Source organism: Mangifera indica, chromosome 12, assembly GCF_011075055.1.
Source record: "Mangifera indica cultivar Alphonso chromosome 12, CATAS_Mindica_2.1, whole genome shotgun sequence".
Lineage (NCBI taxonomy): Eukaryota > Viridiplantae > Streptophyta > Magnoliopsida > Sapindales > Anacardiaceae > Mangifera > Mangifera indica.
This window is the reverse complement of record NC_058148.1, coordinates 10,408,588-10,433,699: the sequence shown is the minus strand read 5'-3', so window position 1 is coordinate 10,433,699 and position 25,112 is coordinate 10,408,588. Positions and strand designations below refer to the sequence as shown.

General features: G+C 34.1%; 4 protein-coding genes and 1 pseudogene across 5 annotated transcripts; 1 reads left to right on the top strand and 4 right to left on the bottom strand.

Moving 5' to 3' along the window:
* The first annotated feature begins 309 nt into the window (after positions 1–309).
* Positions 310–2,645, top strand: LOC123192921 (annotated as a pseudogene).
* A 1,169-nt stretch (positions 2,646–3,814) lies between these two features.
* Positions 3,815–10,910, bottom strand: LOC123192920 (UTP--glucose-1-phosphate uridylyltransferase 3, chloroplastic). Its single transcript, XM_044605629.1, has 17 exons — positions 10,081–10,910; positions 9,791–9,971; positions 9,400–9,549; positions 9,112–9,273; positions 8,823–8,995; positions 8,670–8,736; positions 8,044–8,210; positions 7,674–7,829; positions 6,967–7,058; positions 6,771–6,865; positions 6,244–6,321; positions 5,953–6,048; positions 5,512–5,586; positions 5,341–5,432; positions 5,093–5,255; positions 4,589–4,649; positions 3,815–4,149 (listed from the first exon to the last, which is right to left on the bottom strand). The coding sequence occupies exons 1-17, from the start codon at positions 10,773–10,775 to the stop codon at positions 4,040–4,042; spliced, it is 2,613 nt and encodes an 870-aa protein (XP_044461564.1). The 5' UTR covers positions 10,776–10,910; the 3' UTR covers positions 3,815–4,039.
* A 1,692-nt stretch (positions 10,911–12,602) lies between these two features.
* On the bottom strand, positions 12,603–15,646 carry LOC123192407. Of its 2 annotated transcripts, XM_044604946.1 has the most exons (8): positions 15,327–15,646; positions 14,788–14,877; positions 14,565–14,691; positions 14,322–14,435; positions 13,810–14,008; positions 13,652–13,697; positions 13,466–13,541; positions 12,603–13,205 (listed from the first exon to the last, which is right to left on the bottom strand). In XM_044604946.1, exons 2-8 carry the CDS (start codon positions 14,842–14,844, stop codon positions 12,964–12,966), a joined length of 861 nt encoding a protein of 286 aa, XP_044460881.1. In that variant the 5' UTR covers positions 14,845–14,877; positions 15,327–15,646; the 3' UTR covers positions 12,603–12,963. The 2 variants fall into 2 exon arrangements, with proteins under 2 accessions (XP_044460881.1, XP_044460882.1); XM_044604947.1 differs by lacking the exon at positions 15,327–15,646 and having other exon boundaries at positions 14,582–14,691.
* Positions 15,647–18,735: 3,089 nt separating this feature from the next.
* Positions 18,736–20,377, bottom strand: LOC123193563 (two-component response regulator ORR23-like). The gene is made up of 5 exons (XM_044606598.1): positions 19,971–20,377; positions 19,793–19,869; positions 19,651–19,687; positions 19,449–19,557; positions 18,736–19,342 (listed from the first exon to the last, which is right to left on the bottom strand). The coding sequence occupies exons 1-5, from the start codon at positions 20,215–20,217 to the stop codon at positions 18,859–18,861; spliced, it is 954 nt and encodes a 317-aa protein (XP_044462533.1). The 5' UTR covers positions 20,218–20,377; the 3' UTR covers positions 18,736–18,858.
* Positions 20,378–24,105: 3,728 nt separating this feature from the next.
* On the bottom strand, positions 24,106–24,570 carry LOC123192053. The gene is made up of 3 exons (XM_044604521.1): positions 24,513–24,570; positions 24,341–24,461; positions 24,106–24,256 (listed from the first exon to the last, which is right to left on the bottom strand). The coding sequence occupies exons 1-3, from the start codon at positions 24,568–24,570 to the stop codon at positions 24,106–24,108; spliced, it is 330 nt and encodes a 109-aa protein (XP_044460456.1).
* Between the last annotated feature and the right edge of the window lie 542 nt (positions 24,571–25,112).

Here is a 25,112-nt window from a genome sequence, read left to right as displayed (position 1 = left end):
CTTGCAAACTAGCTCTCAAACCTGTTACAATAACACAGAAATAGATTGAAAATTTACTATGCATATACAGGCTATACAGATCAGAGATAAAGTGAAACTTTTAAGAAATTTTCTGGCATTTTATGTGGACTTTTGAAGATCATAAGGATTAAAATGAATTGTTCAAAAATTTGCAGCTATGGACATTGATATTGATATTTACTAAAAGAGGTCGAATTCAGCAGTTTGACAAGATTCATTCAATATTTAATTAGAATATAAAATGGCGGGGAATATAACGAACCCGCCAAGGCTGGAGATTCCTCCAAATGGCAGCCTTTTCAAGAAGTTCTTCTTCTCTCCTACCACCTTTGCAATTGCCTGTTAAGTCTACTGTACAAACAGAAACAGTCAAAATCCATGCAGCTTTTGAAATGATTTTTTTTCTCTTATGGGTAAATCCTATGTTGAAATTAATACAAAACAAAGAAAATTTTTGCTCTGTGATAATAACAAGGAACAGAAACAGACTTCCACACTGAGAAATAATGGATGTTTCTCTTCCTTCATTCATGGCCTCTTCAGGCTTATTGCCCACTGGTACTTTGCTGGAATCTTTGATTGATGTATCCAATGAAGTTGCTTCAATCGAAAAGCTTCCTTGTATACAGATTAGGAATGTTTCAGCAATGATAGGGAGGATAAAACTTCTTTCTTCTCTGTTTGAAGAAATTCAAGAAACCAATAACCCTCTTCCTCCATCTTCAATCCTGTGTCTTACCGAGCTGTGTTCAGTTTTTCGAAGAGTTAAGTTCTTGATTCAAGCCTGCAAGGATGGTAGTCCTCTTTGGGGGCTAATGCAGACACGGTTTGTTTCTAATCAGTTTTATGCACTGGTGAAGGAGATGGGAAGAGCGCTTGATATTTTACCTCTCAGCCTACTCAATATAACTGCAGATATTAGAGAGCAAGTTAAGCTTCTTCACAAGCAAGCAAAGAGGGTAGAGTTGTTTCTTGACGCTAAAGAGCTTCAAAGACGAGAGGATCTTCTGCAAGTAATGGTCTCTACTAATGAGAAGAACTGCAAGAACAAGGACTTCATTGATATTGACAAATTGGAAGAAGTTTTAAGCAGCATTGGTTTGAGAAGTCCACTGGATTATGAAGAAGAAATTTCAAAACTAGAGGCAGAAGCGCAAAAGCAGGCAGGAACAGGTGGGTTAATTGTGGTATCCAACATAAACAATCTCATATCTCTTGTTTCATATTCAAAATCAATTATTTTGAGTAACGAAGAAAAAAGAAGATCAAAGATGACATCAAGCAGTCTTCTGCTTCGAGCAGATATCAGGAACCGTCATTGACTTGGCAATCACTGATTCCTATTCCTGATGAATTTCGATGTCCAATAACACTTGACTTGATGAGAGATCCAGTGATTGTAGCATCTGGGCATACTCATGATCGGAAATCAATTTCTCAATGGATAAATTCTGGCCATCACACTTGTCCTAAAGGTAGGCAAAGGCTAATTCACATGGCTCTCATACCCAATTATGCACTAAAGAGTCTAGTGCATCAATGCTGCCAAGAGAATAATATTCCATTAATAGAATGTGAGTCCTCATCTTCCTCTGACTTGAGAGAAGCAACAGCTTACATTTCTGCTACCAAAGTTGCCATGGATGCTGTAAAATTGACAGCCGAGTTTTTGGTGGGAAAACTAGCAATGGGTTCCCCAGACATCCAGAGACAGACTGCTTATGAGCTACGGTTACTTGCCAAAAAGGGTATGCACAATAGAAGGATAATTGCTGAGGCAGGAACTATTCCATTCCTTGTGACACTACTGAATTCCCATGATCCCAGAATTCAGGAAAACGCTGTCACTGCCTTACTCAACCTCTCAATTTTTGACAACAATAAGATTTTGATAGTGGCAGCTGGAGCAATGGACAACATAATAGATGTTTTGGAATCGGGAAAAACCATGGAGGCAAGAGAGAATGCAGCAGCAGCCATATATAGCCTGTCGATGATAGATGATTTCAAGGCTTCAATTGGAGCACATGCTAAAGCAGTTCCAGCCTTACTTGGGCACCTCAGAGAAGGCACAACAACCGGAAAAAAAGATACTGCAACTGCACTATTCAATCTTGCAGTATATAATCCTAACAAGGCTAGCATTTTTGGGGCGGGGGCAGTTCCTCTGCTTATCGACCTGTTAATGGATGACAAGGCAGGCATAATAACTGATGATGCCTTGGAGATCCTAGCTTTACTTCCTGGTTGCTCTCAGGGGCTGCAGGAGGAAAAGCGGTGTCCTGGTACATCTTCCTATCAATCTCTTGAGATTTGGCTCTGCCAAAGGGAAGGAGAACACCATAACTCTCCTGCTGGGACTGTGCAAAGATGGGAGGAGAAGTAGCGAGGCGTTTGTTAATAAATCCAAGGTGCATAGCTTTACTTCAAAGCTCGGCTGCTGATGGGTCTCTGAAAGCTCGTAGAAAGGCTGATGCACACCTTAGATTACTCAACCGATGTTGCTCTCAATCTCACAATCCTGTAGGATAACATTATCAGAAAATTCAGATTCCAGAAGTGTATATTTGTGGATTTCTCAAACATCATACGAGCGTTGAATTGCTCTGTAATTGAGCCTTTAATGTTACTGCTTCATTTAATGAATTCATCCATAATTTACAATGTTGTTTTGATGTTCGAGCTCATACTAAAATTAAAATTAAAACATGTCCAATTAAGGAAAAAAAATCTCTGGATCTCCATCTCTGCCCCAAAACATCATTAATGGCTCTTCCAAGGACATGATATTTATCATCACAATGCAGTAAACAGGCAAACTGTATGTTCAGACTGCTTCATCCATGCAAAATTGTATTCTAAAAATGAATCGAACAACTCAGATGTCATCTTTGAAAACACGTTCTCTGGCTTACTATTCACAATACTGATACAGTTGAGTCGCTTATGATTTGCAGCACAATCTAATTAGCAGACAAAAGCGATATAAAGTCATGCAGGTTGCCCTGTCAGGTTCTGTTAGGATCCCATTAAACCCTCAAACAATCAATCCAAACAACACAAGATAGAATGGAAGGAAAAATATGATTTTTATACTAATAATAGTGTTTACAAAGAACAAAAACAGAAACCCAACACAATTCTATCGACTTTCAGAGAATCCAGAAGCTTTCTTTAATTTGTCTAGCTTTCGAAGGCCAAAATCTCTCCTTTATTTGTATAAGCTTTCGAGAAGCTAGAATTCTCCCTACCACTGATTTCTCTCAATTTTTCCATGTATCTTCCTTTTGCAACAATCTTCCTTTTTATACTTGCTCAATTCATAACTGTTCCCACATATTTTCATGTTCCCTAATTTTTTTCTCCTCCCTTGATCTCCACTCTTCCACTGTATCATAACTGTCTCACTTTCTCTATTTTTCTCTTTCCTTTATCTCCACTCGTCCACTTTGTCATAACTGTACAATTACTCTATTTTCTCTACTTTTTCTCTTCTTGTGGGTTACATAAACCGTCCCTCTAATAGGTTCTTAGCAAATCAGCCTTTATTTTGTCACAGGATCTTCAGTAATATGTAGTTGCTCAACCCTGAGGAGGAAGAAAAGGGTAACACAAATACAAACATAAATAATACAAATCAATATGTAATTTGCAAATCCGGATATTTTTCTTACCAACTGTCTACCCCAGAAGAGTTGTTAGACAAGATTTACCTTTTTCCCAACTATCTTGCTTGATGGAAACATGCCAGCGAATAAATATTAATGAAAAGGGAGAGAGAGAGAAAGAGAGATGAGACATGTAATCTTCGTTGCTAGAACTTTTACACTGTTTTTATAAGTAAATTACAAAAAATGCAGTTACATCAGAGATAGAAATAACTTATAAATTTTCATGACTATTCATATATTATTGGATAAGCATCTATTTAAATAAGGTTAAACTTATGTTCAACCAATAGAGCTAAACATATATACTTTTGTGAACCATAGTTCACATAAAGCAGAACTAAGATTAGTTAGTATATCATTTCCAGCAAAATATCGGTGCCACTTATCTTGTAGTTCCAATACCAGCTTCCGTTATCCATCATATCCTTTTTAATAGGTTCCAACTGAATAGCTAAACCTGAATTGTAGAAAGCCAAAAAAAATAAAAAAAGAACACTTAATGAGTTAGTAACTATGCTTTAATCAAGCATGTGCTGTGGAAAGAATTTGAATATAGAGAGAACAACGTGTGCAGGAAGGACATTAAATTTTTTTCCACACACAACTTTGAGATCCTGTCTGTATAGCACAAATCTTAGGTCTGACCTAAAGCTTCCACACATAGAACCAATGCCAAACTACAAGAATAAACTCACTTCCTTTTGAAACATAGTCCAGATGAAAAGGAACAAATATTACGCTATACAGACCATACACTTCTATACTGTAAATATGCAGACACATTAAAAATGACATTTTGACAGATTCAATTGAAGCTATATATTCTATGATTCCATTTATTGCCAGAAAAAGCTCGCTAATATTTCAGAAATGCCAAATTATCAAATCATTAAGACCTGAATTTCCAGAAGTGATCTTCATTTTGTGGCCATCAGGGACTTCAAAAACATGATTTCCCTGCATTAGATGCAAAAGGCACAAGACACTTTCATCAGGAAATCTTTGAAAGGAGCAAGGCATATGAAAAACCACTCAAAACAATTAAACAAGAGATGATGAACCAAGTTAACTGTTATTAGATTAAATGCTATCATGCAAACTACTAAGTATATGATGACAAACATTTTCAAGCATTGGTTATGTTTGCATGTGTTTGTGAATGTTTGTGTGAATGAAATTTGTTGGTCTTGCCTTGTAATTCATTTTCTTATAATACAAGAGGATTTTTGACACAAGGCCTCTTGTTGCAGCTCCTATTCCCTGGCATGTGATAATTTTTAAACTCTAAAGTTTCATTTCACAATATTTAGAATGACTAACTATGAAATTACATTTTATGGTATTAGAATTACTAAGTTATCCTATTAATAGCTACAGTACTGTTTCTTGCAAAATCTAACCTGTAAAATGACATCACTAGCCTCAAATTCTGCATTTCCATGCAGTATGATCTTAAGTGCCTCAAACCGTTGCACATCATGCTTCCAGTATGTATTGTCTCCACAGGCCCAGTCAATTCCTTTATTCAGTACTTTGACATTATGCAGTTTACATCTTCCACACCTAGATAAATTTACTCACAAATGAGACCCTAAAAAATAAATTGATATTATCATTAAAAAATTAAAGAATGAACAAAATGTTTTACCTATGTCCATACTGTAATATCAGTTCACCATTTTTATTGATCCGAGTTGAGCCCATAACATTTTCAGCCAAAATTATTAGGCTTCCATCAAGCTGCAAAAGATAAATCAGAGTAGCATAAATGACAACACTATTTTGTTTTAATTAAAAAGATTATTAGAATATTTGTAACCTGAACATTCTTCCACAAAAACTCTGCAACCTCTATTTGCAACTCTGAGCCCATGGAAATGGAGCCTCCATTAAACTGAGATGGTGAAGACAATGAAATTACAAAGGTAATCAGTTGCTCACAGTTGAGTAATTAATTTTTGACAACATCAAACATAGAAGTTTTCATTATTGACCCATATGACACCAAATATTACAGCAAAAGATAACCATAAAATGAGGAGAGAGGAAAGATTTTTTCTTAACAGAAGATACTCAAATAGAGTGATTGGGATGGCAGCAAAATTTAAGTGCAGGGGATGACCAGTGATTTAAACATTTGACAACTGGGCAGAAATGTGCTGATTAGTTGCAATTAAAAGGCATTAACTATTTAAGGCTAGTAAAAAGATACACGTGGAAATCAAAACTACAAATTCAAAAACTTCCACAATATACGCACCTTCTGCCTTGTTACCTCCCAAAGTACGCCAAGGGCCGGGTGCAGAAGGATAAGATACGGAGGTCCAGAATCAATATATTTGTCATTACTTTCAATCTGCAAAATGTTAAAAGAGACTAATGTTCAGACAACTTCAAACCCATTGCCAACCCGGTGTGAGGTGAATTTGTTCTAAAGACTGTTAATCCACCCGAAGAGATCCAACCAATTGAACAAGCTAGTGTCAACATCCAACTTATTTCAACAGGGGCAATCATGTGCATCATTTTGAACGTAATGAAAAGGATATACCTCAGCTAGTTTAATATTGCATTGGGCAAGAAGATCATATGCATTCCGCAAGATATCTAACAATGAGCCTTCTGGAGTCTGCAGAAGAGTCAAACCTTCAAATATTAACCTTTCCATACATCAAAACCATAACTAGTTAGTCTAGTGACATATGTGACAAATTGCAAAGTTCATAATCTTAACAATGTGATCATTAGAAGTTTCCAACGTTAGTTAGCATGACTGTGACCAGAATTTACATGGGATGACTTAGAAATAACATAGGGAGCTATAAGATAGAAGGAACTGCTTCATGCTCAAAATAGAGCACTACAAAAGAACAGTATTATTTTAGCCATTTACACAGAAAAAGGTTAAAAGAGGAGCAACTCAGTGGGGAACCATAAGATAAAAACAATCTAAAAGAGGACATGAATTTTCATGACCAAAATAAAATTTAGCATTTGACCATAAATATATTTCCAACATTAAATCAACTGTCCATTCAAAACAAATAAAAACATAAAATAAAACCAGATAACTGTAACCTGGTGCAGAGACATGTCTGTATGTTTTCTCTTCTTCTTAGCTGATGATGTTACCCTTCTTCGCTCATTATAAACCATAAATGTATCCAATTTTTCTGTGGAGGTGCATACCCAGTATGGATAGTTTTAGCAAAATGATCGCATGAAATCAATAAGAAATTTTGAAAACTAAGGTATGCAGATATTCTATGTTTACCTTCTATATCCTTGTAACACCTAGATGAATATGTATTATAAAAATTGTCCGCAATATTTTGCATCGTGCATTCCAGCCTTCCACCAGATACACTGCAAGTAAGAAGTTATGGGAACTTACTGTAAAATATCATCTCTTCAAACTGATATAGCGTTACTTTAATTGCTCAGAGAGTAAAATAACTGAAAAAGAAATATTTCCATTAGAGGTTGTCATAAAACTCAAAGATCTCTCTTTCAACCTAATGTAACTGGGCACAATGAGTAGTTGAAAATTTTCTCAATATTCTAGGATTCTCAATCATGAAAATGCAATCAACAAAGAACCCCTCAAATAATATCTATGTCTCAATGTTTTAGTGTTGCAATGGGACTCAAATTGAAGAATCGCGTATGACCAACTAATGTTGTTTGAGCTAGATTTCAAGATTTTGATTACCAATTTCTTTTTGGTTGAACTTGTTTAGATGCTGATGTAAGTTTTTTGTTACTAGCTTGCCCTTTTACAAGTGTTTTTGAAAAAAAAAAATATATGATGTGTTCTATTAAACATTAACCCTGTCAATGATTGCCTCATAAAATTATTCAATTATGAGTACCTTATTTCTTGTAGAAGCACAATTGAAGTAGCAATGATGAGATCACAGCCCACCACTAGATACACAATACCAAAGTGAAAGCAGAGAAAGTTGTCAGAAGGTTTCGTACCTCTGACAGTCACCAAATTGATCCACATACACAACTGGCTTTTTTATATTTAGCACCATGCCTGGTAAACTTTTTTTGCTATTACTTGAACCAACTAACTCTGCAGAAGCCAAATCCACGTATAGAATATTTGTATTCGCAGGGAATGCCTGCAAACTTAAGAACAATAGACAAATTTGATGTAGGAACATATTCTAAATCCTTGAGCTACAAAGAAAAAGAAAATCAAGGAGCATAGGATCCTCCATGTTACAAGGCCGAAAATCATCATGCTTTACAATTTAGCAAATGCAGCCAAATAAAATATTTTGTATGAGGCAAGGGCATCCCACCATGTAATTAAGTTAAGCAGCAAGAAATGACAGCATACCTGTTTAATGAAAAAGGTCCACCACTGCTTTCAAACTTATCAAACTCAGTGTATTCAATGCATGATAGACCATATGCCCACTTCCCATCAAGGTTCTTCTTCTCAAGTAGAACATTTATTCCCTCTGTAGCCCGTGAGCTTCTCTTGCAAGATGCAAACCCTAGTTTCTGTTACATCTCCAATTTCAGAGGCAAACATCATACATGACCATTTTCAAAACCAAACATCTAACTAAGAAACTTAGAATTTCTGCACTGGGATAGGTAACTTTATGCAGGCACACAAAGAAATTTTGTTTCAGAAGAGTGACAAAAATGGACACATTTGATGTCTTGATGGTTCTAAGCATGACGGACATGACATACAGCAATCAAATGCCATACGGTCAACCAAACCACAGCCAAATAGCCATCATATAACCTGATGACAGTCAATAACGTGCAGTATGGTAATCCAGCACTTTTCATCTGCTCATCTCTCTTCTTTTTTTCTTTTTTCGTCAGCTTGATTATCAAATCATTTACTTAAGACTTTTCTTGGATGCATAAATGGAAAAATGCTGGAGAAAATTAGTATACAGAGTAGAATGAAAGGCCAATATATCAGAAAACCAAATATAGACATACCTTTCTGTGGTGTATACCAATTCCTGCCAATGCCAGTAACGTCAAGTCTGTAGCAGCCACAACATTACTGCATGGTTCCAATGTCCATTTCAGGTCCAGAGATAGGAAATTCAAGAAAACTAAAAACCTTTTAACAAAATACATATAGCTAACCTAACTTGTCGGACAGTTGCACCCTTTCTTCCATGATCATTGAACCACTTGAACACACCCTTGTCGGAAGCAAGTTTCCATATGGCACCATGACCACTAGGCTTGCACATAGGTGCAAATGGTCTCATGACCAGCCATTGACCATCTTTATCACTAACAGCAGGGACAAGAGGCTGACAATTCATAAATTTTGTTATTATATGAATAAAATGCTCATTAATAAAACAAAAGAATGTTTTCTTAACAACAATTAACTGTAGTTGAATTGTTCATATTTTCCCACAAAAACCTGTTCAAAAAGTCGGAAACTCGATTGACCTCTTCCAAACCATCCAAGTCTTTCACAAAGAGAATTGATAAGCTCATGATTGTTCTTTGCCGCACTTGTCATGATGGCAACAGGGGTTATACATTGTTTGCCATACAGCTTGAAGTACAAGTACTCTCTGGCCTTGCATTTGTAAAAGAAAAACATATATGTAACCATAAATAACACACATACTTTCTTGATCGTTAATTAACAACTTCAATGCTGACTTTTTCTTGTCAAGCATCAAAGGTATAAAAGATCATATACCTGAAGATCTCTTATAAGACCTTCCAATAGAGTCCTTCCACAATAACGAAGCATTGCCGCAGGAAGACATTCACCTGTATCAGGATCAACCAAACCAAGTCTATCCGCAGATCCTCCCAGAGGATAAATTTCACCTAGCTCTGGCAGTCCCTAAAATTAAGATAATATCTTGTTATTTAGACAAAACATGTGAAAGCATCTGTTCCAAGACCAACAAAAAACTTGAAGTACAGCTAAACATTCAAACTCTCAATACAAACTAATATACCAGTCCTCTTTCATTGCCACACTATTCATTCATATCAAGCCAGTTGATTTTTCACTTGACTATTTCATTGATCGAGTGCCCTTCAATTGGCAAGAGTATTATTTAAAAAAATTAGCTACTAACCTCAATTCCCCATAGTGCTGCTTGAGAAGTATACTCAGTATTTTGTGAAAGGTCAAGTCCACTAGGAACATGAACTTCTAGAAACTGGCATTCCATTGATTCATTCATTTGATGTAATCGACTTGTCTTCTGTTTCTCAAAATTTGATTGGGAAAGAAGCTCCAGCACCGTTACCTGATATCTGCAGCATGTCATTTACGTTGCCAAAGTAAAATTCACATGGTTCAATAAGTAAAGGAAAAAACATTTACATGTACACAATACAATGGACGAAAATAATAATATCGTACCCAATAATTCCTCCAATACAATCATAAAACTTTTCAATCTCTGCCAAGCTCTTCAACAACTTATTCAAATCTTCAACTTTCTCATTCTCCAAAACGAAGCCATTTCTCACCACAAAATCCCCATTTTGATGGGTACTATTAACGTCCCATCTCTCAATCATCTCCACCAACGCATAAAGCGCCCTCTTCACATCGTTCCTCGCCGACTTTACTTCACTCTCCTCAAATTCACCTCCCAAGTTTAGAACGTGCTCTTGCCCCGCCGCAATTAAACACTTGATCAGAAACAACTGGTAGCTATCCAAATTAAGTTCACCAAAAACCCTAGCCAAATATTTATGATTATGATTACTATTAAAAAAGTGTTTTACTCGCGAATCCGTGTCAAGGACAGAACTTTTTTGTTTAAGTGACTTGCAAACGGAGAGTTTTGAAACAAGGTTTCTGAGGCGGGAGATTTCTTGTTGGAAGTTGAAATCAGGTGCAGGAGGCGCGTACTCTACAGGCGCGGTGGAGACACGTGTGATGCTAGGACATGACTGATGATGAGTTGAAGAAGAGGACAAAAGAAGAGGCTTCCGTTTAAAACGGAGAGAGCTGAGAGAGTAAAACGGTGTAGGTTTTGAAGTGAAGGAGAAGAGCAAGCGAGGCTGGTGGCGGGTGTTTTGTTGAGGGATTGAAACTGTGTAAGACATTGTTCGAAAGAGAGCAAAGAAAAGAACCGAAGAGAGAGAGAGAGAGAGAGAGAAAAGAGTGAGTACTGAAAATAAAGAGGGGAAGGGTTTATAAGGAAAAGAAAAAAGAGAGAGATCAGACGAGATGCTGGAAGCCTGGACGGATATACCAAGTGACATAAGAGAGAAAGACAAAAGAGAGGAGAAAAAAAACGAGGGGGAGAATTTTTAATTGTAAAAACCTACGTAATCCGGAGGGTTGGATTTCCGAGGTTGGTATTGGCTAACAGTGGGTCATGTTGCTGACATGGTGTTCTGCAGCTGTGCGCTAGTTCTGAACGGTCAACGAAATGATAGGTGGATATGGCAAACCCTTAAAGGTTGATTTAAATAATATTTTATTATATAAATATAAATAATTATTATATTTGATAAAATTTAGTAGATATAAATAATTATTGTATTTAATTAAAGATAATAAAAGATTATTTATAAATTATTTTACTTAAATATTCTTAAATATAATTATTTTTAAATATTTTTATATTATTTATCATATTAATTAAAAATAAATTTATTTTTATCTCAAAAAATTAATAAATAATAATCTAATTATAATAAAATCAAGATTACTTTGATAATCTTTAAATACTTAAGATGAAAGTGATAATCAGTCTATATTATCTGTTATGTCAGTATTGATAATAAAAAATTATTATAATATTTTATTATTGATAAATAAAATAAGAGAATAAAAGATAAATCACTAAAATTATCTTTAAAAACTGAACCAAATACCCCCCTTGATAATATCTTACAACCAACATTGGTATCATATACGGTAAAGCATATGTCCGAGATGATACATATTATAGTTATACATACAGTTGTCAAATAGGCTATGCTGGCCTGAAGCATGGGAAAACAGCCTAATCCATTGTTTGCGATGGCCTTTTAAGTTAGAGTTTAGTTTAGATTCAAGACTTTGTGGGTTAATCGAATCAACCTATTATTGATTTTATAATTATTAAAAAATTAATTAATAATTATAATATAAAAAATCATATTTTATTAAAATTAATAATTGACTTATATTATAAAATCAAACCCGATTTTATATATAAAATTAAACTGTGGAGGTTATATTTTTCATCGATCAAATCAATTCGTAAAATCTAACTTAACCTATTATTACCTCTGGTTATACGTATAATTTCTCAAATAATTTTTTTTTTAATGTCTAATAATTTGTCATTAACTATACCTTAGATTTACTTGTGATGAAATTTAAGCTTAATATAGTAATGCGACCAAAAGGATGGTGTCTTTTTTGCTATTGTTCTATCATTGTTTCGTCAAAAACAAACACGGTTCAAAATTTTCATCTAAATAAAGAAGATGAATCGGTTTTAAAGAAACTGTATGTTATACAAACCTCAACTTTCAACCTTAGTTTACTCTAAATTTTCTTTACCAATTTCTTCCTGTTATACTGAAGTTTTTCCTACTCTTAGTTGTGAAGTTTTTCCTGTTATACCGAAGGCTTGAATCTTTAAAGCAGTTTTGGGTAATAAAAGATTGGGAGAGACAGAAACAGAGTTCCAACTTGTTAAGAGTGAAAGGCCGCTTCTTACACCACCGATAGTTGTGGTTTGCTCGAAGACAGAGAGACACGTAAGAAGGGCCGATTTGGCCAAAGAAGAGTGAAACAGTTCATAAATAAACAATCATAAATTATCGAATATTCACCAACTTTGTCCAAAAATTATTATAATTATATTGTATTGAGCTAATAAATATTTTATCTATCCTCTTAGTTATTACAACTAAGACAAAAGACGTGCTCTGTGCTTACAAGACACACATAATTAATTAATTATCAAAATTTGAATGTTATCCTCAACATACAAGTCAATAAATGCCTATAAAAAATGTAAATATAAAAAAGATTTGCACCGAATGTGACAAGTAGTGGACGGCATTACATGTCTTCATTCGTTTAAACCCTCCATGGTTTTAGGAATCAAATAACTTTTTGCTGCTGAACTGCTGAGGAAGAAGGTAAAAAGACACCATACGCATGATCTTTCTTCAATAAATTCCACAAATGTAGAAATTTTTTGAACTAAATAGAATTCGAGTGGCCAGAGATTGATCAACAAACTAGGATGAGATGCTTGAAGTATTCTGTGCCAAGTTCGAAGGTTACTTAAGTTTGAAGTAGTAGCCGTTCCAGTTCTTGTTCGAAGCCGTCATCACCTCCTCGCTGCTCATCCTGCTGTTGTAACTGTTTTGGTTCTTCAGCAGATTGCTGGTTCAAGCTAGTTTGTTGATAAAATACTTCTCTTTCGGCATTCCATTTCTCAGTAATCTTTTCCACTACATCCCCGAATGATTCCTTATCACCTAATATATGCTTTATGTTTTCAACATCAATCACCTCACTCGCTTCTGTATCAAAAATTAATTTGAAACACAAATAAGAGGACAATGTTAAAGGCTTAATAGTAATACTTACAAATAATCATAGAGAAGATTTAAATTAGCATTGGTATAATCATACTGTGGAAGTAGACCTTAGTCAGAAGGGTTTGCACCGCATGTGGGAGTAAAGAGTGGTTGATTGAGAAATAATTACATGCATCTCATAATAATTTGTTTAATCATTTTGTACTCCTAACAAGAACAATAGAAAGAAAAAAAAAAAGTACCTTCAATGGCTAGTTTCTTGGCCTCTGTATATTCTGTTGACATTTTCTTGAGCACACTCAGATCAACTTCCATACCCTAATGTGAGCGATAATACAAACAGATCAAATATAGCTTAATGACTCTCCATATAAATTCTTCCCAAGGGAACCATGGCTTCCTATATTACAACAAACTATCTAACTTACCATGTCCATGTGGAGAAATTGGTCAATTCTAGTGCTAGCAAATAATCTGTTTGCAAAAGGAAAGGCAGAGAAATCATCAGGAACTAACACTAGAAAATTATGACAAACGTATAAAGGCAAGAATATAACAACTCAATTTTCTTATGTTGCAAACATACTTCTCATATGCAAGTTTGATACGGGCATTCTGCAAGTCTGCGAGTTGGTTCACTGTCTCCATAACAGAGCCTTCATTTAGGTCTACAGATCCAAACAGAAACATGTTCTTATTCAGCATTCTTTTCACCAAAGCAGGTACAACTCTGATACCCAAATTCTTCGCCTCAACGACAAGATCTTTAAGTTTATTCAGCTCTCCTGTCAGATAAAGCTTGTGAGCAAGCCAATCACAAAGAAGAGATAAGAAAAACTTAAAAAAAAGTTGCCCCATCATGCACTGGATATCATATCTAATCAAAATTTTCTATTCTTATTGCCAATAATAATCTTCTGGCACCCATAACCCATAAATCACAAATTTATAGTATAAAACTCTGCCTAGGTAGATCTCAAAGGAAGTACTTTTAAAAGACATTAATATGTCAAAAACAGTGTCTATATTTATTATCCACACAGATCAAATGTAACAGTCCAATTAAACCTTGAACGTCAAGTTTAAGTAAACACATACCTAACGAGAGATAAACCTTGAAAGAAGGTTTAAATGTTTGAGTCTCGTATAGGCAGTAAAGGCAATAAAGTCCACCTAATCTGCATGATAAAGAAGCAGTACTGACCATGTGACCTGCATTTCATTTAACAATGAAACTAAGCATAGCAAAGACTGCAAATAAATATAATGGGGAAATGGGAACTTAAACATGGTTGCATTGACATATAAGTGATTAACATGAATTAAAAAACCAGAGCTTACGAATTGTATGGGCATACAACGATTGCATAAAGAAGGACAAATTGTTCGAAGGGCTAGCTTCATAAATGTAGGTAAACTTTCTGGAAAGCCACACTTTCTTCATATCAGCCAAAGTTGTTGATTCACTCTGTTAATTCCACTACTGTTAAAACCAATTTCAAAAAGAAAGAAAAGGAGTAAAAAAACACAAAGGAAACAGATAAATTTAAATAATAGAAAGCACCTCAACAAACTCATCTATTAGCTCATCAATGTCCCGTTTGAATGGAGAGAGATCCATTGCCTCTAATGTTTGTCTTTCAAGTCAATAAAGCTGCTCAAACCAAATAAACCATTATAAAAAGTAAAGGTTTAAGGCTCTTTAGAAGAAAAATATGGGAACATAAAGAAAAAAGAAGACAATCAAAGAAAAAACAAACACTAAAATATCAAAAACCAGAGGCAGTATATTATTTAGAGAGAGAGAGAGAGAGAGAATAACTATTTTTTGAAGCCATAATAATTCAATAATTCATTACAAAACAACAGAACACTCTTAACAACCATTTTATCGAACGATTTGAATACAACCAGCCATCCTGTACAATCTAGCACGAATTAGTACAGTTTAGTTCTCAACTTCAACAAAATCCTCGTCAGCCAAGAGATATTCAGGGAATTAAGAATAAGGGTAAAAGAAATAGAGATCAAAATTCAGTGTTTCATGTGATATAGTTGCAGTAGAGTGGATAAAACAAATAGCAATTAGGGAAGAATATTAACCTGAGGAAGTAAAGTTTTTCATAATCGGAAACCCGCTTCTTCTTCAGGGTGTTGTGCGTCTCTCTTGCCTCCCCAGTTTGGTTCCTTTTTCTAAAACCGCCTGTGATCAAATCCTACTGAAATTGGGCTTCAAGCCCATCGGTCTTTCTGTCCAATTCAAATTTAAACAGGGCCTTTTCCATCCGTGGTGTTGCATTGCTTTTTGAATACAAGAAGGAAGGAAGGTTATTTATCGACAATAAAAAATTAAAAAAGAAAAAGAAAAAGAAAGGTTGACTTGTGAAAGAGCCTCTTTAATTTAACTTTTTGCAACGTTTTTCATGTTAAAAAGAGAATACTGACAGTCTTGAACGATCGATCAGAGCAAACCCTAATTAAATTGCTGTAATATAATTCTTGGGAAACTTGCTACCTTTGATTACACTTCTTGATCACCGTTGGATTAAGATCGGAGGGTACAAGTTTGATTCAAATCTTTTCTTCAGAATTCGGATCAAATACTTTAACTTCTCATGGACACATCATGTCTCATGTTGACCACCGAAGAGAGATGAGGAATATGTTTGAATAAATTTTATATTAAATAATTGTTTTCACTCTTCTTCAAACTTACTAAATTGAATGATTTGTATAATGATCCAAAGGTACTAGGAACAAATTTTAATTTCAAATACAAGAGAATCTGAAGGATTAATATAATATTCATTATTAAATTATTATATATAAATTGTCAACATATGAGATGACAATGGGATAAAACGGTGTTAATGGAGCCATTAATTGTCTTTTGCAAATACGGTGCGTATTAGAATAGAGCAAAACGCATCGTTTTATTTTATCTTATCAATGGGATCATTTTGTTTTATTTTCAAATAAATAATTAGTTGTCAGATAAATAGTTTTGCTTATACCTGTTATTTCATGTGGTTTTCTTTCCCAATTGTAAGTGCTCAGAGTCTTTCATAAACCAAAAGAACTTAAAATGCATGGAAGTGCTACAGGTTTGATCATGAAATCATTTTTTTAACAAGAAATCCAATTCGAATTGGATCATCCTTTTGTGACAAAGTTAATTATACTGAATGTGTAAAGTCTCAGATCTAATAACTAATTTTATAACTAGTACACTAGATTTTGATATGACACTAACAAGTCTCGTACTCAAATCCTATCTCTTGTAGATTTCATACTCTTATTATTCAAACTACTCTTTCGGGGTTGATTATAAAATCTCTGACCCGTTTACACATAAATTAATATTATGTATACATATTTTTTTATTTGTTGACATTCAATCACATGATGATATATCATTTATATACTTTATTGTGTATATATATAGTTTAGTTGTTTATTTAAGTTCTCCCACTTTGTATTGTTTTTGCATGTATGTACACATGACCAATCATCTATGATGCTTTTTATTTTGAGCACAATTATAATTAAGTATCCCCACATGAGATTGATCTTCACTATTTTGCTCAGATTACTGTTTTAAAAGTTATATCTCAACGAGGGTCTCAATATTTCCTAGCCACTAATACCCTTTTAACTAAGTTTCAAAGCTCAATGATACAATAATATACGATTATATAGTATTAGACCCCAATGATCAAAATTTTTAAAGAGAATGTCTGGATTTACGTATCTGTTATATTTATGAAATATTGATTTATCTGAATTAAACATATATTCAAAGTTTACTTTTTTTGGCATTCAAATAAAAAAATAAATGCATGTTTATGCACTAATTAATTTCTTTCTTCAATAATAAGAGCTTCCCAACTTCCTCCTACAAAATGTGTTTGGCTCAAAACATGCGTAGACTCAATGAATCCATTAATAAGTTATTCCAACCAGAATATATGCTCCGTACACATATATCATTTTGTTTTCGAATTATTAATTACTTTTATAGAGGCATTATCCAAATTTAAATATGTAAATTACTAAATTAAGATATGATAGATCCAAAATTAACTAATATGCCCTGATATAATAATAGAGTGGTAGGTTCCTGAATCCTTAAAGATTCACTCAAGAAATAGGCTAAATCACTACTTCTCACCCGCACATTGATAAAACGACGATTTCTCACCCTTTTTTTTTCTGTGAGTTAAATTTATAAAAAAATATTTGTTAAATATTTTATAAAATTAATAAAAAAATAAAAATATTCTTGGTCTTTCCTAATTGATAATTATTAAAAAAAAAATAAAACTGATTAAATCACCTATAAGATTGGAATTTTGTTTCTGTTCCTATGATTATTCCTTAGCAAACATTCCTTTAATAGAACTCTTTCTCTCACTCTCAAACTACTCATTGTTTTTGAGAAAACATTGATGACTGAAATCTTGTTTATGTTAGATTATTATGGCTGCAACTGAGGCATTGAATGAGAAAACTGGCACGTCTAAAATGGTGATCTCAGACCAAATGGAGTCAACATACCTAGATATACTAACGACCCATTCCACGTTGCTTTCTCATCACCTAGACAGATGAAAGAAACTAGCCAACTTGTTATGGTGAAGATTAATTACATGAAGCCAAACCGTAATGCTACACCCAAAAGGGGATGCGATCGTCCGCCGAAGCCCAAGGTGTTGTTGCCACACAACACCATGATTTTCCCACTCATGCCATGTGGACGTCCACCCATGCCAAGAGATCTTTTCACTTCATCAGCCACTCCAGATCTGTCAGCTTCCCTCGAGTGTTTTTCAGTGCCAAGAAATGAAAAAGGAGAAGATGGAAAAATATATATATATATATAAATAAAAGAGTCATAACAAAAATATTATTTGTTTATACTATTGGGATTGTAAATAATATTGATATATTATACAATGTGACAAAAATATCATTTTGATTGCTCAGATAAATATCTAAATTTAGTAAATAGGCAGGGAAATGAACTTTTCAAATTTAATGGGTGAAACATAGTCGATCCATCAAACTTTGTGGGTCGAAAATAAGCTAGTTGATATGATGATTAAATCAAATAATTCTACATCCAAGATGATAAGAATGAAAAATGATAAAAATGTGGGATTCCCATTACGTAGTTTCAGAGAGGACATAATAAAAAGATAGTTTGTGGACCATAACCATTTGTGTTCTTCAAGGTGAACCTCTTACTCACACAATGAATTCAATTATATATGCTCTTCCTTTTTCCCTCAAGTTTTTCTGGGCAGATTTACAATTATAATTTTCTATTCAACTCTTAAGACAATGGATTCCTATTACCCAATGTGCATAGAATCTACTAATTATGCTGAAATCTTATTATTAAGAATCTAAATTTATATGCATATATCTCAGCATATGCCTCGTTATTCAGCCATTGAATCTTGCTCTCTCTTTCTTTTTCCCTTCTTCATGCATACAAAACAATGGGGAGGAAAAAAAAAAGGCAGGAAGAGCAAAGTTGTAATTATAATCACCTTGTACATCATGACAATGATGACGATCAAATTTTGATCGAATACTAGTACTTAAAGATCTCACTTAGAAATTGTCTCATTCATAAAGTCAGATCCAGAATACTTGCGGTCCCTTCATGCTGAATCTTCATCAAATCATGACCGCCCTCCTTCGATCTGAAGCTCAGCTTTGAGGATGAAGATGGAGATGAGGACAAAGAAAGAGATAATCTACTATCAACTTCATCACCCAATTCCAAACTGTAATTCCCATTTTCAAATCCTTCATGAATATCACAGTTTGGTTTTACTTTCAGTGATAAATTTAAATCGATATTGTCATCACATTCTGGATCCAAACTCTTTCTTTTAAACCTGCTTCTCAGTTCTTCACTCATTTTCCAACAGCTGTATTTATCATTCATTGGATCTTTTGTGGTTGATTTATCACTGCGGCTTCCAAGAAGTCTCTCGGCTAATGAGGCATAAAGTCCATGTTTGGCTCTTTCAAGTGCATTCTCACCGATCATATTAGGGCCGCCATAGCTTTGGTTTTCATGTCCTCTCCAAGAAGTATCATTATATCTGAAAGGAAGAAACGAGCCTGTCAACCGGGTTACTGATCAAATTGATCTGCAGAAACTCAGACATCACTTTAAAAAGGGACAGAAATTGCACCTTTCTGTTTTACCTTAAACTGGAAGATGGCCTTCGATTATTGAAACTTTGTAACAAGGGGAGTTGGCTTAAATTATATAATTGGTCACCGCCGTCCAACGCAAGCCCTTTCTCTGTCATCACTGCAAAAAAAAAAGCAATAATCCTTGAACAAACAAACCCTAATTTTGGCACCACAATTAATTAAACTTGGATGTCAGGAAAATAATACCTACCTTGATTAGGGTCGCCAATCTTCTTGTTTCTATACATCTATCAAAACCAGAAAAATTCAAATAATTTGGAAATGAACATACAAAATAATAAAAATATGATTAAATGGTTGAATTTCGATCTTTTCTATATAGATCAAAGCACCTGAAGATGACTCTTTACATGAGCGATGCTAAGTCCCTTGACGTTCATAAATTGAAGAACCAACTTAGGCGTTGCTCCTGCAGTAGTGATAAAATTCAAACTATTTCAACTCTAATTTCCCTTTAATGTTTATTCAAATACAATCGAAAAGCATAAGAACTCGAATCAGGTTACTCACTCTCTTGTCCTCCTAGTCTTTCTACAGCATGAACAAAGCAAAGATGGAGCTCGGGAGTCCACCTGAGCCGCGGCGTCTTGGAACGATGATACCGTCGTGCAGATCCAGAACCTCCCTTCTGTTCATTATTTTCTTCAGCTGAGCTATCGCTTGAACTCTCCCCTTCTGCTGACTTGCATACTTTGCCTGCGTTTTCTTCCTCTTCTTCACTACCATTAATTCTCTGAGAACTGTCGATTCCTTTCATCTGAATTTCAAGCTTCCCCCAAGTAAATGATCAAGGAACAGTGATTAGGAATATAGGGCGATGCGGGTATCTTTGATTTTTTTTTTTTTTTTAATTTTCTATCTCTATTCTTAGACACTCGACTGGTTTAGAATACAGTTGCAGTTAAGCAGTTGCACGAATAGGTACAACACTTTAATAGAAAATAAATTTTAAACCCTAGGCCCCTTGACATATGGAGGAAATCTCACTCTTTCTTTCTCTCTCTTTCATTGTTTGTGTTATTTTAATTGAATATGTCGTGTTTTTTACTTATGCATGATGACATGTGTGCATATGTACGTACATATAGGCATTTCTGGAAAGGCAGGACAGATGCAATATAGAAAAGAAAAATTGCATAAAATCAAATTTTATAAATCTATCAGTACAAACTATAATATTAATTCGTAATTGAGTAATATTATTATTCACCATTTCTCCCATTTCAATCCAATAAAATACTACCACATACAATTTGTTTATATTTAGAATTACTCATTAACATGACATATAATCCAAACATACAGCTACTAAATGCATGGGTTTATTTTTAGTCCCATAAATAAGGTAAATAAAATTTTATATATATATATATTTTAATATATAAATAAATATATAGATTATATATTATTATATAAATGAATGATGTACAAAAATATATATGTATATCAATATTCAATTCATATATATATATATATATATGTATGTGGGGTGGAATAAAAATAAGCCGTTAAGTTGGAGAAGTAAAGAAACGAAGTGGTTGGTGTCTTGTCTTGTGAATGGACGTAGACATAAAGTAGTATAGCGTAGGAGATAGAAAGAAGGAAAGAAAGAGAATGTGTCGATGTAGTAATTAAGCTGGCTGTCACCCACAAACACACAATTGTTGGCTTAGAAAAAAATTGCCACTTGGTTTCCGTCGAGAATCACGGATTTTCCTTTGTCCAGTTTTGAAGACTATTTAGTCTTTACCCTCGTCAACCTTCTACATAATTTAAATATGTCCACATAATAAAATTAACCCTACTCTCTCTCTCTCTCTCTCTGTTAATTCCTAACCTAATTCTGACCCCACATTTAGAAAATAAAAAATCGTAATCTTTGGTTCCCCTGGTCACTTATGAATAAGAGAATGAATGTGGTAGGAAATTTAAGCCTTCTAATTCTTAAAGATGATAATCAATTATTCAACACTATTTAAGGGTTAAAAAAAAAAGCAAAAACCACCCAATCAGAGACTTGTTGTAGGGCAGTTTTAGTTATTTTTGAAAGTAAAGTTTACAGTTGAGGGTCGAGGAGAAGTCCATTTTTATGGGACAATTTGAAAAGTCATACATTTTTTTTCTTTTTCACTTTTTGTTGATTGATGATCCTTTGGGCGTCTGAGAGAGTTTCAATTAAATGCAAAGCTTTGACTCTCTCAATGAAATTCTTTCTTGCATGTAGGCAACGCCAATCACCATTGCTGGCCCCCTTAGCTTTTTCTTTATTTAGCAACTGTGTCCAGCTACTTCTGGTGAGACATTCAACAAATCAAGAAGAAATTTGACTAAAATTCGGAAATGGGTCCATTCATTTTCACGTCATCAGTGGAGAAACAACCAAAAAAAATTGAAGGGTATACAAGAAGCTGATTGTGATGGTAAAGAGAGAGAGAGAGTTTATTCTTTTTATTCATTCAAACAAATTGGGTTTGCTGATTATAACAATCAGCGGAAAAAGAACTTATACTGAAGAAACCAAATGCTAAAATCCATCATTCATTCATCCTTCTCTTTGTGATTACTGTCAGACCTAATCAAACTTTCGGTTGTCACTTTTGTTAACTTCTGCATGAAAACCTCTATACATACATATATATATATATATATATATATATATATATATATATATATATATATATATATTCTGCCCACGTGTATTCTCAACTTATTCGTGGATTGTTTGCAGCCGCAGCTTTATACGATTATTAGCCTAACATTACAGATAAACACAAACTGAAAGCCTTCCCCTTTTCACGTTAAAAGACCTCACATCACGAGCTTCTTGTCAGCAATCACAGCCTTTCAAAAATTTCCATCCTTGAGAATTCATCAGTAAATAGTTTCTCCGATTAACGAAGTTTGCATTTACTTCTATGGGTCTTCCAACATTAATTTCTGATGTGCCAAGGTATACCAGTTTTTAATAGACGAATAAAAAGGTTAAAACTTTTGTAAAGCTAACACAATCTTTAATTTAAAAAATTGACCCTTTTTTTATCTTCTTTTTTCCCTTTTCCACTTTTATTCTTCTTGGAGGTAGAATTTGGAGTAGATTCAATGAAGAAATTATTTACACTTTGGGTTTGAAAAGGAAGGGAATAATTTGACCACAATACATGATTAAAATATTTTTGGAATAAGAGGAGGAAAGGAAAAAAAAATGAAAGTAACAGCGGATTTAAAGATTTATCCTAAACTCAAACCTAAAACACTACCCAACCTGTTAATTCGAATAGTCTCCTATCGATAGCATAGATGATAAAGGACGTGAAATCTTAAGAAAGAGAATTTGGGTTTAAAACTAGTTAAAATTATATTAAAATTATATCTATGATTTTAACCGATGTAATAATTGTAAATCTAATTATTAGCTTTGAAATTTATTTATTTAATATAATTAATTTGATACTAAAAAAGATATATATATATATATATATATATATATATATATATATATATAGATCAAGACTATTTGAGCACGTCTATCTTTTCCTTGGCTTAAGTGACAAGGGCTCCCCCTTAATATAAATTAGGATGTTTTAGGCATGTATGAAGAATATTTAATGTTATTTAATCTCAAATAATAATTAACATATCAACAATTACACTTTAAATTTAAAATTCTATAATTTATTAAAAATCTATAAGTTAGAACATTTATTATTTTGCAAAATTTTGTGACCCCATCCACAAATGGAATAATTGTGATGGTAGAACCTTAGGATAAAAATAAGTATTTGAAGTACAAGATGGAAATTCATTTATATACAGTAAAAAAAGGGTGATTACACACAAAATGACCAAATGGGATCTTTCATTAACAGGCATATATTAACTTCTACATGTAAGACAGTAAGAGCTGAAATGAGATAAACAATATTGAAACTTAGAGGTGTTAAATGTGTCGCATCAGCTTATGGCCCAACACGAATATGACTTTTTTAACCGATATTGAAAACCCTAAGTTGTGCTAAGCCCTAGGTCGACACAACCTAATATCGTAGTGGTTAATTTTTTTATTTTTTATTAATTGTTTTGATAAGACAGCCTATTTAGTATGGTTTACTATCGTCAAGAGCTAAAATAATTAAATAATTAATTTTGTATAATTAAAAGAATAAAAAATTCATTTTAGGGCTGCCACGCAAAAAGTCTGAAGGCTAACTCATAAAGGCCCATTGAGAGTATGACCCAAAAGCCTTGAATCATGCCCTAGGCCTCGAGACCCCCATGTGTCATATTGGGATCGCCCTGGTCAAGCCCACTGCCACATCTACTAATTGCTCAGAACATTTTGCCAGGAAACCAACAAAAGAAGAAGAATGGGTTCTGTGGAATGATATGGATCATTCCCCCTGAAAGAAGGGGCCCAAATCCAATACATGCATCTAATTGCTCCTGAGATGCCAAAATCTTATAAGCAAGTCAAGGCAGTGAAAGGAACAACTCTGGAGTAAACCAGAATTAACTTTAATCAAGATATTAAACAATTAACAAATCCATTTATTAGGCAACATTAAATTCGTAAATTAGGCAACAAAACAAAAAATTAATAAATCTGAAGCAAAGATTAATCAAGGTTCATTGAAAACCAGTAGAAAGTTTATCCTTGAGTTGTGGTAGGGCAATTTGATGGACGGAAAGCCAAGGGGCCTGCAGTAAAGATCACAGCCTCATAACTCTTCCCAAACAATCTCTTCTTCTCATATCGAAGAGGGGCGCCGTACATTCCATCGTTGACGTTGGAAAGGAGGCTGCAATTTTCAAGAGGAGATGACACAAGTTTAACACTGCAAGATTAGAGGGGATGCTCCACCAAATAATTGTTCATCTTGAACCCCTCAAGCTGTGCATAGAAGTAGCCATTATCGTTCGTTCGAAAATCCTTGGAGTAGCTGACTAAACCCTTTTCATTGTTGCAGATAACGCTCACTTTTGCCGCAGCAATCGGCTCAGCCTCTGACAAAGACCATGTTCCATAATGTTTACAGCTCTAGCAATACACTATGCCTTCTACTACCACATCAACTTTCTTCTCAACTGCTGTTGCATTTTCATGAGCAGCCATGGAAGGGAAGGCCAATGACAGAAGCAAGAGAGAAAAGACAACAACAATGAAAATATTGCTTGCCATTTTTCTTTTTCTTTAGGTTTGGAATTTAGGAGATTAAGGCTATGCTGTAAATTTTGTTTTCGATGGACGTGGAATCTACTAAACTAGACGTGAATGACTGGTAATCTCAAATTTGTAACTACGTGAAGGGCCATTTCCTTTGTATTATTGAGTTATATTTGCACCTAATCATTCTCTGTAATGTTTATGAGAGCTTACATAATCTCTCACGATAAGAGGTAATCTTTTTATTATCATTTTCTTTTTCAAATGGTCGTCTTCAAAATTTGCACGAAATTGGCTCCACAGTAATATTCGTCTGTCACACGAGGTTCAATTAAATTGGCCCTGCCTTCCGAAGCGTGCGAATATACACACCCACACGGTTACTATTTTCCACCCGAACTTTATGAAACATTACTTCTCATCTTTATGATTATTGAAAGTATGTTAATTTTTTGTTTTATAAAGTTAATAAAAAGACAAAAATTTTCTAT

Bases quoted from the DNA above. Each gene is read 5' to 3' on its own strand.
- LOC123192920 (XM_044605629.1), bottom strand. From the start codon at position 10,775: ATGTCTTACACAGTTTCAATCCCTCAACAAAACACCCGCCACCAGCCT. The intron at 7,830-8,043 runs GTATGCTGTCAT...ATTGTTCTTAAG, and splicing joins GGACCTTTTTCATTAAACAG to TTTGCAGGCATTCCCTGCGA. The intron at 4,650-5,092 runs GTTAGATTTTGC...CATCTAATGCAG, and splicing joins CTAGTGATGTCATTTTACAG to GGAAATCATGTTTTTGAAGT.
- LOC123192407 (XM_044604946.1), bottom strand. From the start codon at position 14,844: ATGGATCTCTCTCCATTCAAACGGGACATTGATGAGCTAATAGATGAG. The intron at 13,698-13,809 runs GTATGTTTGCAA...TTTTGCAAACAG, and splicing joins ATCAAACTTGCATATGAGAA to ATTATTTGCTAGCACTAGAA. The intron at 13,542-13,651 runs GTAAGTTAGATA...CGCTCACATTAG, and splicing joins AATTTCTCCACATGGACATG to GGTATGGAAGTTGATCTGAG.
- LOC123193563 (XM_044606598.1), bottom strand. From the start codon at position 20,217: ATGAAAGGAATCGACAGTTCTCAGAGAATTAATGGTAGTGAAGAAGAG. The intron at 19,870-19,970 runs GTGAGTAACCTG...TCACTACTGCAG, and splicing joins AAGACTAGGAGGACAAGAGA to GAGCAACGCCTAAGTTGGTT. The intron at 19,688-19,792 runs GTGCTTTGATCT...TGGTTTTGATAG, and splicing joins ATGTAAAGAGTCATCTTCAG to ATGTATAGAAACAAGAAGAT.
- LOC123192053 (XM_044604521.1), bottom strand. From the start codon at position 24,570: ATGGCTGCTCATGAAAATGCAACAGCAGTTGAGAAGAAAGTTGATGTG. The intron at 24,462-24,512 runs GCATAGTGTATT...GGTCTTTGTCAG, and splicing joins AGTTGATGTGGTAGTAGAAG to AGGCTGAGCCGATTGCTGCG. The intron at 24,257-24,340 runs GTTCAAGATGAA...TGAAAATTGCAG, and splicing joins TTCTATGCACAGCTTGAGGG to CCTCCTTTCCAACGTCAACG.